Here is a 14,810-nt window from a genome sequence, read left to right as displayed (position 1 = left end):
ATGAAAAAGAATATGAATTATATCAGTTTTATTTTTTGTGTTCAGATATATCCTTCGGAGTTTGGAAAGGAGAGGATGAAGGAAGAGCAAGTGCAAGGACCAGTGGAGTTACTGAGTATCCCTGAGGACGCCCCTGAAAAGGACTGGTACTGAGTCACTCCAGAATGTAAAACCAAGCCTAGTAAAGTCATGTCCTTAATTCAGAATTCTGTTACTTTAATAGGACTGAAGTTTGCTCTGCACTAACACTTAGGATTTGAACAGCTTGAGAAGTGATTATAGTTGGGAGCACATTGTGCCATCATCTTGTGTGTATGCTTAGAAATAATGATTGCGGTATTTTATGAAAACAGTTCATGATTGTCTTCATTGCTATAAATTTATATTGTTTTTATCTTCATATTATATTTTTTTTTCTTAATTGAGTGTTAAATAGAAAAATAAAGGAATGATTTTATGTTCTAGTAGTTTTAAGTTCTAAGTAGTTTTAAACCACTAGGTGGAGCTATCTGTGCACTTTATAAAAAATGGTGATTATGTGATGGTAAAAAAAGTAGCAGAGAAAGACCTTTAAGGAACAGACTACAGTTAAGTGAATTAAGCTTATAAAGTTCAAATCCTGGGCCAGCAAGGTGCCGTCATGGGTGAAGGTACTTGTCATCTAGTTTGACAACCAGAGGACCTGAATTCAGTCCCCAGAACTCACATAGTAGAAAGAGGAAACTAACTCTAGAAAAAGTTGTTTTCTGACATATACACCATGGCACATGTATGCCTACACATACACACACACACCACATATACATAGATACAAAAATTGTTCATTTCTGGAACAAACATTTTTCAAGATGAGGCATTAGAGCTAACGTCTCACAGGTATATTTAAAGATTTGTATTTATTAATTTTAATTAGTTCTGTGTGTATGTCTGCATGTGTATTTAAACACATAAGCACAGGTGTCTTTTGAGGCCAGAGGGGTTGATCCTCTGGAGTTACCTGTGATTGTGAGTCATTCAGTCTGGGCCCTGGGAACCAAGCATGGGTCTTCTACAAGAGCAATATGTGCTCTTAACCACGGAGCCAGGCATGTTTTAAATACAATGTCTTATCTGGAAATTTTACCTGGGATATTTATACGTGGTAGCAAAATACAAAAAAAAAAAAAAAATGGTAAACGAGAAAAGTTATGATTATAGATAAGTACATGCAATCTGCACATTCTCTTCACTTGCCACTAAATCCCAAATCTACGCCTTAGCCTGGTGTGGTGGCACATGCCTTTAATCCCAACATTTGGGAAGCAGAGGCAGGCAGATCTCAAGAGTTCAAGGCCGGCCTGGTCAGGACAGCCAGGGCAGCCAGGGCAGTTATATAGATAAGCCCTGTCTCAACAAAAAAGCTACAGCTTTTCAGAATGGTAAACTGAGCTTAAGTATTCAGTGTTTATCGAGTTAAAATCAGTAAGGAAAGATAACTTGGAGCAAAGCCAGCTTATAATTTTATTGAATCAGTTGTTTCATTGTTGTTGCCATTCTAGGGGTTGGAGCCAGTCTTCTGTGTGTGTGTGTGTGTGTGTGTGTGTGTGTGTGTGTGTGTGTGTGTGTGTGTTTGATTTGATTTTTTTTTTCCCCATTAGGGCCTCTAGAGAGAAGCTAAGAAACTACCAGTTCAAACGACTGAAATACTATTATGCAGTAGTGGATTGCGATTCTCCTGAAACAGCAAGTAAGATTTATGAAGATTGTGATGGCCTGGAGTTTGAAAGCAGTTGTTCTTTCATAGACCTAAGGTAATTCAGTTTATGTCAGAGCAACTGAATTTTACAATATAGCAAGCTCATAAACAGTAAAATATTTGGATAAGCAGTACTCTCTTGTATTCTAGAAAATTAATAAGAAAAGCTAATAATAATTGATTAAAAATAATTTGAGCCATTTTCATTATTTATGACCTTAAAATCATTCTTTTAAGAACTTTTTATAAGATTTATTTATTTTTATTTTATCGGGTGAGATCCTGTGGAATTGTAGTTGCAGATGATTCTGAGCTGCCAGCTAGGTGCTAGGAATCAACCCTGAGTCCTCTGCATGAGCCAGCGGGTACTCTAACTGCTAAGGCGTCTCTCCTCCACCACCACCCAATAATTCTTGATAAATATATAGTAGATGCATTTTATGCATGTGTGGAAATAATCTCCTATGCAAATTATAGCTTTTTTCTTTTTTTGGCTTTTCAGCACAGGGTTTCTTTGTGTAGCCTTGGCTGTCCTAGTCTTGTTTTGTAGACCAGGCTGGCCTCAGACTCAGCAATCTGCCTGCCTCTGCCTCCCGAGTGCTGGGATTAAAGGCGTGCGCCACTACACCCGGCTAGCTAAGATTATTCTTAATCAGCTTTAAACTTTTCTTTATTTTCAGTGAGATTTATGTTTGTGGTACTCTGTAGTGAGACTACTTACCCCTTATTAATTCTGTTTGATTTTAGGTCTCTACAGTGAGCCGGGGGCTATGTTATTGCATCTGGGTTTTTGGAAGCTGGCTTATGTTACTAGTTCCTAGTGCAAAGTCTCTCTATATAGAATTCTCTCTGATTTAGTGAAAGTTCAGATTTATACTTTATAAATTTCAGAGATACTATGCCAACGTAGTTTCTAGCTTAAAACTTTTTTATAAACTATAGCTAATTAGTAGAAAATGTGAACCGTGGTAATCACTACTTTTATGTTTGAATTTTTCTTGTTTTTTTAGGTTTATCCCAGATGACATTACTTTTGATGATGAGCCCAAGGATGTGGCCTCAGAAGTTGATCTAACAGCATATAAACCAAAGTATTTTACATCTGCTGCAATGGGAACCTCAACGGTATTTCTTTTTTTTTTTTTTTTTTTTCCCAACGGTATTTCTTAACTCTGTAGCTAGGAGGGGCGCTGGAGAGATGGCTCAGAGGTTAAGAGCACCATCTGCTCTTCCAGAGATCCTGAGTTCAATTCCCAGCACCCACATGGTGGCTCACAACCATCTATAAAGTGATCTAATGCCCTCTTCTGGCCTACAGATATACATGCAGGCTGAGCACTGTATATATAATAAATAAATCTGTTTTTTTTTTTTTTAATGTATAGATGGGCCCAACACGTGCCTGTAATCCTCCCAGTGCTTGGGAAGTTGAGCAGGGGTACCGGGAGCTCAAGAGTCAACAGCTTGGGATACATGAGACCCTGTATTAAAAAAAGAAAAATTAAATGTGTAGTTAAACTCTTGCTTTTAGCAACTTTAGAATTAGGTAATATTGTGAGTGTTTGTACATTGGATACTATACTGTTTGCCCGTATTTTTCAGAATGTCTTCTTATCTTTAAGCCTTAGTCTTGGTTTGGCTTAGTTTTCTTTCCTCTGTTGTTTTACCCACATAGGGCTAACTAGATTCCTTGGGCCTAGGGATGTATTTCAATGTAGAACACTTGTCTAGCGCATGTGGAGTGCCTGGTTCTGTCTTAGACACTTTTTTTTTTCCAAGGTATTTTTGAGACATGTTTTCTCTGTAACAGTCCTGGCTGTCCTAGACTCGATTTTGTAGACCAGGCTGGCCTTGAACTCACAGTGATCCACCTGCCTCTGTCTCCCCGAGTGCTGGGATTAAAGGTGTAAGTCACCACACCCAGCCCTATCTTAGATTCTTTTAATAGTCAGTGTGTTAGCTATTAAGATTCTAGGGAATAAAAGAAGGATGTAGCTTTACCTCAAATGACAGCTACACAAAACTATTGACCATTTGAAATAGGAGCTCATTTTTCTGCAGATGTGATTTTTAAAGTTTTGTAAACAACAAAACTAGAATAAATAAGGATGACTGGTTTTCACATTAATACGAAGCAGCTTAAAAAGCTGAGTGTGGTGGCGTAAGTGAATTCTAAAAGATCCAACCACGTTATGTTAAGTACTTAATATAGGCAGCATATTTAGCCAGGAGATCCTGCATCCTGTCTTATCACCAATGTCTGTTCTACTTACAGAAACCATTCCATCATTAACAGCACAGAATTGATAATCAGAGTAGGGGTAACTCTGAATCCTGTGACTGGCTAAAACTTCTAAGAGAGTGGCAAGGGTTTTTTTAAGGGTCTGATGGTTAACTAGTACCTATGTTGTCTTAATATGGAGACATTGAACTAAACAGAAAAAACAAGGACTTGGACTTTGTATTATAAACATAAAACCACCTAGGACCCTCTTACCAGGCACTGAATAGAGCAACGGTTCTCAACCTATGGGTTACAACCCCTTTAGAGGCCAAAAGACCCTTTTACAGGGGTCACCTGAGACAGTCAGAAAACACAGATGTTTACATGACTGTTTACATGACATACAGTAAAGAAATTGTAGTTACAAAGCTGAAACAGAAACAATTTTAAGGTTGGAGGTTGCCACAACATGAGGAACTGTATTAGAGGGTCGCAGCATTAGGAAGGTTGAGAACACTGGACTAGAGGATGGAAGCCAGTCTCCCTCGGTCATATTATCAGTGAACTTACTTCATAGAGAGTTTTTGCTGTACTTCTAATCATAAAAATCTTTGCCATCAGTGACTCTTCATCTTTTTAGGAAAATGGCACCTATTTAGATTATGTTGCTTTATTAACAGATATCATGTAGTCTATGACTCTTTAGTTCACCACATGAAAATCATGTTTTCACTGGTTCATAATAGTAGTAACCTTTTCTAGCAGATATTCTTATTTTTCTCCCACCACAGTTAATCTGTTTGTTCACCCTCAGTATTGCAGTATCATTCATATAGCTGAGAAGCATGGGGAGAGTAAAGGTGAACACATGTCTACAATAAGGAACCACTTATTAATCATGCCATTTGTATATTTTTAACATGCCCGTGTGTGAGCTTTTTATGTGCATTGTAACTTTTTTTTTTTTTTTTTTAAGGCAAGATCTCACTATGTAGCCTTGGCTGGACTAGAACTCTCAATATAGACCAGGCTGCCCTGAAACTCACAGAGATCTATCTCAGCCTTTGCCTTCAAGTGCTAGGGAAATGCCAAGCACACTTTTTAACTTAACACTACACATCGAAGTTAACATTGTGCTTTAATAAGTATGAGTTTACCTTTGTGCTGTTATGTGTTGGTTTACTTTCATTTTTGGATTCAAGGTGGAGATCACTTGGGATGAGACTGATCATGAAAGAATCACAACACTTAACAGAAAGTTTAAAAAGGAAGAGCTTTTAGACATGGACTTCCAGGCCTACTTAGCTTCCTCAAGTGAGGATGAAGAGGAGACGGAAGAAGCGTCTCAAGGTACTTGCTAGTCCTTTTATTGAGTGGTTAAAAACTTAAAAAGATCCCCAAACTGCCTGCACAGCATATTCATATGCATAGAATTACATGCATAAATTGCATAGATGTATATTTGAAGGACTGGCGGTCTGCTCATTGGGTGAAAGCACTTGAGGTACAAACCTGGTGACCTGATGTTGATTTCCAGAACCCCTGATGGAAGGAGAGGGACTCACCAACACTTGTCCTCTTAACACTGGCGCATGCTTTAGCACATACACAGTAATACTCGTGGTGACGGTGCTGCTAATGGCAGTAAGTAAGCTGTTCTACATACTTTGCTAGTCTAATTTTCTATAGCCACAAAATTTCCTTAAACTCTGGCTAAGTAAAAATGCCTCTCGCCTTGTAGCTGGGCATGGTGGCGCACGCCTTTAGTCTCAGCACTCGGGAGGCAGAGGCAGGCGGATCGATGTGAGTTCAAGACCAGCCTGGTCTACAAAGTGAGTCCAGGACAACCAAGATAACATAGAGAAGCCCTGTCTCAAAACAACAACAACAACAAAAAGCCTAGCCTTTTAGACTTGTAAAATGCTGTTATGCACCCCAACTTTATTGGTAATTAAGTGGTTTTAAGACAGTCCTTTTCTGCAGAGAGGCTTACCTTGAAGTCATAGAACACAGAGGTCCACCTGCCTCTGCTGCCAAGGTCTGTGATTTGATTATACCAATAGACTACCACACCCATTTTTTTTGCAGTGCTGGGAACTGGTCATTGTGAGCACTAGGCAAGGATTCCACTAAGACTATAGGAACCCTAAGTAACTTTTGTGCTTTATTGCGTACTGCTTGGGGTGTAACACTGTCTTATCTTGTCCTTGTTTTATACTTCCCCGACTTCCCTAGCTCACTCTTTCTAAATCTCTTTCCTTCGGCTTTAAGTACATACTGAAGAAATGCCTGAGCTAGGTAGGCATGGTGGTGCACACCTGTAATCCCAGCACTCGGAGGCAGAGGCAGGTGATCTCTGAGTTCAAGACCAGCCAGGTCTACAAAGGGAATTCAGAACAGCGAAGGCTACACAGAGAAAGCCTATCTCGAAAAACCAAAAAGAAAAAAGAAAAAGAAAGGCAGACAGACAGAGAGACCTGTAGTAAGAGTGAGCTACTACCAAACTCTCTTGAGGTTGGTTTGACTGAAAAATGCCAGAAAATTTTGCTTTTGCTTGTGAATCTCAATTGGATTCCCAAAGTTCCCTGAATCCACACTGATAGTAACACTCTGTTTGTGAAGGTTGACTGGAGATTTTCTTCATTCTAACTGTAAGGTAGAGGTGTGGGTGTGTGGGTGTGTATCTGTGTGTGTGTATGTGTCTATATTGCATACATGTGTACATGTGGTTATATGCACATGTGCTGTGGAGGCCAGAGGTCATTATTAAGTATCTTCAATTGTTTTTTGAGACAGGGTCTCTTCCTCTCTCACTGAACATGAAGTTCACTAATTGGTTAAACTAGCTGGCCACTGAACTTAAGATCTGTTTTTGTCTGTTTCTTAAGTGCTGGGATTGGAGACTTGCCTAGCTTTTACCTAAGTGTTAGGGATTCAACTCAGGCCTTTAAGTTTGCATGGCAGACATTCTACCAACTGAGCCATCCTCAGCCCAATAAAGTACTGTCAGTGCAATCAGTTTTCCATTTGTTTATTTGGGCAGCTCGAGGGATTGAACTGAGCTACAGGTATAACCCTTCAGCTTTTGTAGATATTATCTGCCTTTACATCTTTGCAATGAATTATCTAAATGAATTACCAAATATTAACAACTATGAGTTCAGTGCTGACAGAAAATGAAAAAGCCAAAATGTTAAACATAGATATAGATAATTTAAATAAGCAAGAAAGAACATCTTTATTTATAGTTTAATAATTTTCTCAGGGTTTTCCCTTTACATGATGTATTATTTCTATGAGCTTGTAGCATATGAAATAATACATAAATACTTTTCTACTTTTAACATAGAGCTCACATTTTAACATTAAGCTTTCACTTTCTTAGTTTCTGAATGGTTTGTTTTTATATCACCTAAAGTAGTACATTATCCTCTTTTTAAAACAATTTTTTTTACTTATTATTTACACAGTATTCTGCTTGCCAGAAGAGGGCACCAGAGCTCATTATAGATGGTTGTGAGCCACCTTGTGGTTCCTGGGAATTGAACTCAGGACCTTTGGAAGAACAGCCAGTGGTCTTAACCTCTGAGCCATCTCTCCAGCCCGCACTATCCTCTACAGTTTGTCACAAAATACTATTCTGAAGTTATCAGCTTAAAGAAAGGAAAATCATGTTTAATAGCTGCTCTTCATTAGTATGCATTACATATTGATAAAACCACATAATTATATGATTCATACTCTTTGAAAATGTATAGTTTCCAAGCTGGTGAGATGGTTCAGTGGGTAAAAGCTTTTACTGTCAAGCCTGATTGTCTGATTTTGATCCCAGGACCCACCCACACAGTGGAAGGAGAGAACCAACTTCTGAAAGTCCTTATGGCACATGCATACACAGAGTAAATAAATGTAATGAAGTTTTAATAAGGAACGTATGTAATTTCCAGTGGTGCTTATATTGGATATGAAAGACTTTACATTTTAAGTCCTTGGTGGCTAGTGCTTATTAATCCTTCTGATGAATTTGAATGTTTTATTTCTTACTATACGTAGTATAGACTTCTCACAGAGCTTTTATAGCCTTTCCCTCATAAATAAAAAGGAAGAATTTGTCTTCATCTACTGTAGCTATGGAAAAGGTAAATTTCTATGCTTATGTGGATATTATGTGCTTTTCTGATAATTTTCAGTAGTTTTGTTTGTGCTTTTTTAAACTATGGTTCTGAAATACCGAAAGAAATAATATTCCATGTCTTTTGGGAATGATTGGGTCCATGTTTTTCAAATGGCTTTGTTTTGTTTTTTAAAATGATGCTGTGTGTGTGTCTGTGTGTGTGTGTGTGTACACACACACACACACACAGACGCACGCACATATGTTGAGTATGCATATGTAAATTAAAGAACAACTTGCAGGACTCAGTTGTTTCTTCCTACCATGTGGATGAACCTCAGTTACCAGGCTTGACAGCAGGCATCTTTCCTCTCTGAGCCATTTCACTCATCCTGGAATTATTTTATTTTACATACATGATATTTTGACTGCACGTCTCTGTGCTGTTTGAGTAACCCTAGTGCCAGAAGAGGGTGTTAGATCCCCCTGGGACTTCAGTTATGGATGGTTTCTGAGCTGCCATGTGAACAGAGGGAATTGAACCTACATCTTCTGGAAAAGCAGCCTGTGCTCTTACCCACTGAGCCATGTTTCCACCCACCCCACCCTCATTTGAAACAATTAACAATAGAACACCTAATCAATAAATAAGTATTAACATTATCAGAGAATAAGCATAATTTTTCATTATATTTAATATCTTGGATTCAATGGACTTAATGTCTAGGCTGGAGCATTTGTCAAGTATCATAAAGCTCTATGTTTAACCTTCAGTATTGTACAATAGTAAGGGGGAAAAAAGCATAGATTCTGCTGGTTTCAAATCCTGACTTTATCACATCGGGAAATAAGAAAGTTTTCTTAGAGCCCTGTTCCTTTCTTTGTATAGTTATAAAATAAGAATTATAACAGCACCTGGCTCACAGGAAGATGGAAATGATGTATCTAAGGTATTTAGTACATTATCTTGTATCATGTATTTTAATTCTTTTGTTTTGTGTTTTGTTTTTTGTTTCAAGACAGCTCTGGCTGTCCTGGACTCACTTCGTAGACCAGCCTTGAACTCACAAAGATCTGCCTGCCTCTGCCTCCTGAGTGCTGGCATTAAAGGCGTGTGCCACCACACCCGGCATAATTCTTTAAGCTAAAGTCTAATGTCTTTCAGTTTGGAATATACTACTTATATGTTTTTTTAAAGCATGTCTTTTTCTTCAGTATTTTAATTGATTACTAACTTTTATTGATCTGTAATTTAGTTCCTCTGATAGCTACACTAGTATATTTGAGTACTAAATGTTCCTGATTGTTGTTTATAAGAAAAGCTTACTGTTTGAATTTTTTTTAAATATTATGTAATATTAAGGCATTCATAAAATATTGTCCTTGAATTAAAAAACAGACCTACATGACTTATCCCACATTTTAGAGCTTCAGAAAGTACAATTTTAGCACTGGAAAAAAATCTATTTAAAATAAGCCATCAGAGACTTACCACTAAAATTTCAACCTGGAAGGAGCTTGCTTCTAATTATGTTTTCAGAAGTAAGCTTTTAATAGAATGAATTCAATGCCATTTTGTTAATGTGTTCCTCATGTTTTGTCCATTGAATTGCGGGATACATGACAGAATTCTATCCAACACTATTATTGTGGCACAAAACACAAACAGCAAAAAAATGAGCTTCAGCTGGCCGAGTGGAAATGTAAAAGTGTGATGGGATGATGGAAAGAACGCCACAACCATTTCCTATTCATTCAGAGAGAAAAATAAGTTTTAAATATTTACTTAACCAACTTTTCCCCTCGCATATCACCTTTTTAAAGATGTAAAAGCAAGGTATTAACACTGACGTTTTATACTTTATAGCCCCATGCTCATAACACAGTTTAGTGAGCATGGGTTACAAAGACAGGAACTTCACTGCACCATTTCCAAACTTTCTGCTACTGGAGATGGATAATGAATTTGATAAGTTTGTATGCTTTACATTCAAACCCAGTTTTCTAATTTATGTTACTGACTTGAAAAATTTGCATTAAAACTATAGAACAACAAACTTTATGGATTTTTTTTCTATATTTGTTGCTCATGGTTTTATACTGTTTCTTCACATTTTAATTTTTATGAAACTAAAATTCAGAAATATTAATTGTCTTTCCACACAGCAAAATTAATTGAATTGATGAACAGCACTCTTAAGAGTAAATGTGCTTATTCACAGTCCAATGGAGAGGACTTCATAATCTCAGACTCAGACTCTACACAACTTGCTTTGCCTCTTCTCTGTGGCCTGAGAAGCCAATCCCATATGCCAGATTCACTCCAGAACATTCAGCCTCCTTTTATTGAACAGAATATTTTTAAAGTCACTGTGCTGATGGCAGAGGACAGAGAAGGGACTGAATTGCCACCCTTAGTGCTCTTGCAGTTTGCATAGAAGGGATATTGTGTACTACTCTGACAATGACGTCATTGCGTCCGAGTCTTACTGAGTACAGGACCAAAGTCCTTGGTTTTATAGTCACAAGTTGACGTTGTGTTCTCTGGTTGCAGTATTCCTTGAACACCCATTTTAGCTGTATCCTGCAGAAAGCACGAGAGCTACACAGTAAAGTGGGAAGGTAATTGTGTGTCTGTATAAAATGAGATTGATTAATTTGGTGGCTTTGTTTTATTAGGTGAGGATGGAGCCAATGTAGGAGAAGATGGGAAAACAAAGAAACACCAGAAGGATGATGAAGAACAAATTGCTAAATATCGACAGCTCTTGCAGGTTATCCAAGAAAAAGAAAAGAAGGGAAAAGAAAATGATATGGAAATGGAAATCAAGTGGGTTCCAGGTGAGAATTAGATATTAAAATACAAGTTTCTTCTGAATACATTTAGATGTAATAATAAAGCATACCTTTTAAAAAGTTTTATTTTCCAGAAATGTTCTGGTAAGAAAATGGTATTTAATTCACCTCATAACTAACATTTTATTCTTTTTTTCTATTTAAAAGAAAAAAAAATGTTCCTCAACATTTTGATCATATTCTTCCCAGGTCCTCCCTACGTGCTACCCACTCAGCTCTGTGTTCTCTCTCCAAAGAAGGAAAGAAAAATAGTTCAAAAAAAAAAAAAAAAAAAAGGAAGAAAGAAAGAAAAAACAAACTGAAAATAAAATAAGTAAAATGGCCAAGTGTGGTGGTGCACACCATTAATCCCAGCACTTGGGAGGCAGAGGCAGGTGGACTGCTACAGTTGGAGCCCAGCCTGGTCTACAAAGTGAGTCCAGGACAGCCAAGGCTACACAGAGAAACCCTGTCTCGAAAAACAAAAAGAAAAGGGAAAAAGAAAATAAACAAAATACATAAAAAATAAGATGCACACAAAGACAATGGCATCTGTTTTGTGTTGGCCAGCTATTCTAGGGCATAGGGCCTGCCCTAGCATACCCAGTATCATTCCATTAGAGAAAACTGGTTTTCCCTTTCCCAATAGGTATCAATTGTAATTTTCTTCTTGGTTAGGGGCAGGGCTGTGTCCACTTCCCCTTCTCAATGCTGGAATTTTGTCTGATGTGAACCTGTGCCAGTCTTATACTCTCCATCAGTCTCCGTGACCTCATGTGTGTGTCGGTCTTGTTACGTCTCGGAATGCCCCTTTCCTGGAGTTCTCCATCCCTTCTAGCTCTTAAAATCTTTCTACTTCCTCTTACTCAAAGATTCCCTGCGCCTTGGGATGGGGAGTGGTGGAGAGCATTTTATCCTCTTTCCAGCTTACATTTTTTATTAGTTTCTTGTTTTTATTAACTACAAATTATTCCCGTCCAAACTTAAGCATAGACCTTTCCTATGTCTGATTCCTCACATTAGAATACTGAAAGTTGAAACTAAGTACCCATATTTTCTTATTATTGCAATTTTTTTTCAAAAACTATAGTTCTCAAGTGATCCCTTATGTCACCCTTATTCTTTTTACATTCATAAGGTTTCACTAACATAAGCTATATGTTATTGCGTGTTCCATCTCAGTTTTTCTATAGTTAAAAAATGTAGAGTACAATGCAAATTTTAAAATGTCAGACCTGAAGATAGACAAAAGCTAGCATAAACAGGAGTTGTCATATGCAGTGCACATTTACACACACACCAATAGTTACAGATATCTGCATGTACTTTTTCAAGTAGTAATACTTATAGGCTACTGCTGTTACATGTTACTGTTCTAATGAATTCATTTCAATATCTTGTAATTACACAACACATGACCTGTTAATTGCAAATACACCATCTTGTATACCTAAAATCATATCTTAATGACTAAATAAAGACCATGTAAACAGTTTTCATTTTATATATATGTTCAGGGCAGGTGCAGTTTCAAGATTTCTTTTTAATAGTTTTTGTTGTAATTGGTGGGTATAAAATCCATGGATACAGCTGGGCATTTGGGAAGCAGAGGCAGGCAGATCTCTGTGAATCCAAGGCTAGCCTGGTCTACAATATTGAGTCCAAGACAGCCAGGGCAATACACAGAAACCCTGTCTCAAAAAACAAACAAACAATCCACAGATACAAATGTTGCCCCTGTTTTAGTGACAAATTTTGATCTGTGGTTTTCTTCAAATAGCCTTGCTAATAGAGTAATAGACCTCATGAAGTGAATTAAGAGCTATACCTCTTAGTGTGTTTTTTATCTTGACTTTTTCATTTCTGGATGGAATGTTAATATTAGCTAAAAATTTGTTTAAATAATCACCCATAATTCTACTGTCCTGACTCAGCTATGGCTTACGTAAGTTCTCGTTCCATTTGCCATTTTTCTGTTGTCAAATGTTTAACCATATTTCTAATCTTTCACTGCAGTAGACCATGGCATTTAAAAGACACAGGACAGTTTCCAAATCCACAAATACTGGTCTCTTCTAAGGACTTTTTGCTTTCATCCCTAACCAATACCTGGCTTGTGTTTTTTAGGGCCTTTTAATTTTAAAACTTTTTTTTAACAACAGCCTTCTTTAGAAGACCAGTGAAGAGCATCTGTGCCATAGTAAGAAGCAAGACGCTGGCAGTCAGGCTCTTACTAGTCAGTCGTGTGATTTCCTCTTTGCACATGGCGGTGGATCAGTCTGTTGTTCTTCCAGAGCTACTGAAACTGCCATTATCAAAAGATCAAAGCTAAAGCTCGGGTGCCAGCTATCTCGGCCTTCCTAATGCTGCTGCCTTTAGTACAGTCCCTCATGTTGGGGTGACCTCCAACTATAAAATTATCTCATTGCTACTTCATAGCTAGGACTTTGCTACTGTTATGAATTGTAACATAAAGGTGAAAGGATCTTAACTACTGGTCTAAGATGTTATACATAATCTATTTTATCTTTTCTCCTAACTTGAGCTATTTTTCATACAGTAGCTTCCCCAAAATGAAAGTACCAGGAAGGGGCATGGGCACTTTCTGTGTCTCAGTTGCTGTCAGATTTCTTTTCCAAAGTGATACATCAATTTATATACACTTCCTTCAACATTCAGTAAGAGTGCCAATGTAAGGGAATTATCACTATTTCACATTTTGCTGCACAGAGGGAATTGACTTTCTTAGAGAACTGAATACATCAATTTAAAACGTTTTAAAAGTTCTATACAGACACATGTATAAATATTCCATCTCTCCCTCCCTCCCTCTCTCTCTCTCTCTCTCTTTCTCTCTCTCTCTCTGTGTGTGTGTGTATGTGTGTGTGTGTGTAGGTAGGTAGGTGGTGTTTGAAGGTCACAGAACAACTTGCAGGTGTCATTTTTCCTCTTTCCAGCATAAAGATTCTTAGCATCAAACTCAGGTTGTCATGTGTGAGGACAAGTACATTATCTACTGAGCCATCTTGCCAGCCCAACCTGAATTTTTAAAGGCTTCTGATAGGGTGTTTTTACTGTGAACACTTGTTGTATACATGCATATGTGAGTGTAATAGTCAAAGGGATCTTTTTACATATTGTATGTGGTGTATGAGTTTACAAATTTGAAGAGTAGGACTTAGTTTTGAGACATTTATGAAGGTACATTTCTTTTTTTAAAAGATTTACTTATTTATTATGTATACAGTGCTGAAGAGGGCATTAGATCTCATATAGATGGTTGTGAGCCACCATGTGGTTGATGGGAATTGAACTTAGGACCTTTGGAAAGGCAGCCAGTGCTCTTAACCTCTGAGCCATCTCTCCAGCCCATGAAGGTACATTTCATGTCATGTGTACTTTTGTAGATTTATCTTAAGAAATAGAGGTTTTCAGTAACTATGAACCTGTGGGCTTCTGTGTCTTATACTTGGTGAACCAGAAAAGACTGGTACAGAATGTATTATTTGTTGGTTCTTCTGGGGCTTCAATTTCAAATATTAAACTCTTCTGAAAAATAAGTAATCTTACTAATTAATTCTTATTTGAGTGTGCTGTGCTTTGTTATTTGAAGGAAACTTTACTTCATGCTATTTAAACTTCTGCCTTTTTACATCGAGTATAATTGCATATGGCATTAATCTCTAAAGTGTAAAGTCCAAGGGAAATAGGGAGCAGACGCCACTCCTTGAAACCCACTGTCCACGGCCTTGACTAAGGCAAAGGACTTCATTCCAATGGAAATGTAGTGATTCAGCCTTTTTAATTAGGGTATGTAGAAACAGAAGACTCTTGAAATTTTTATAATTTCTTAGTTTTGTTTTTGTAAAGTAGCATATTCTACTGGAATCTGTGTAAAGTTT

At 37.5% G+C, this 14,810-nt stretch overlaps 1 protein-coding gene across 1 annotated transcript in view; it reads left to right on the top strand.

The window, feature by feature from the left end:
* Esf1 (ESF1 nucleolar pre-rRNA processing protein homolog) overlaps positions 1-14,810 on the top strand; it is a 56,876-nt gene that overhangs the window by 11,723 nt on the left and 30,343 nt on the right. The window contains exons 5-9 of the mRNA XM_051144744.1: positions 46-146; positions 1,638-1,790; positions 2,746-2,860; positions 5,162-5,309; positions 10,753-10,914. Coding sequence (XP_051000701.1) covers positions 46-146; positions 1,638-1,790; positions 2,746-2,860; positions 5,162-5,309; positions 10,753-10,914 — 679 coding nt within the window. The remainder of the gene's footprint in view (positions 1-45; positions 147-1,637; positions 1,791-2,745; positions 2,861-5,161; positions 5,310-10,752; positions 10,915-14,810) is intronic.

The sequence above is a fragment of the Acomys russatus genome, chromosome 4, assembly GCF_903995435.1.
Source record: "Acomys russatus chromosome 4, mAcoRus1.1, whole genome shotgun sequence".
Lineage (NCBI taxonomy): Eukaryota > Metazoa > Chordata > Mammalia > Rodentia > Muridae > Acomys > Acomys russatus.
Note: the sequence above shows the minus strand (reverse complement) of the source record. Positions and strands in the feature narration are given on the sequence as shown.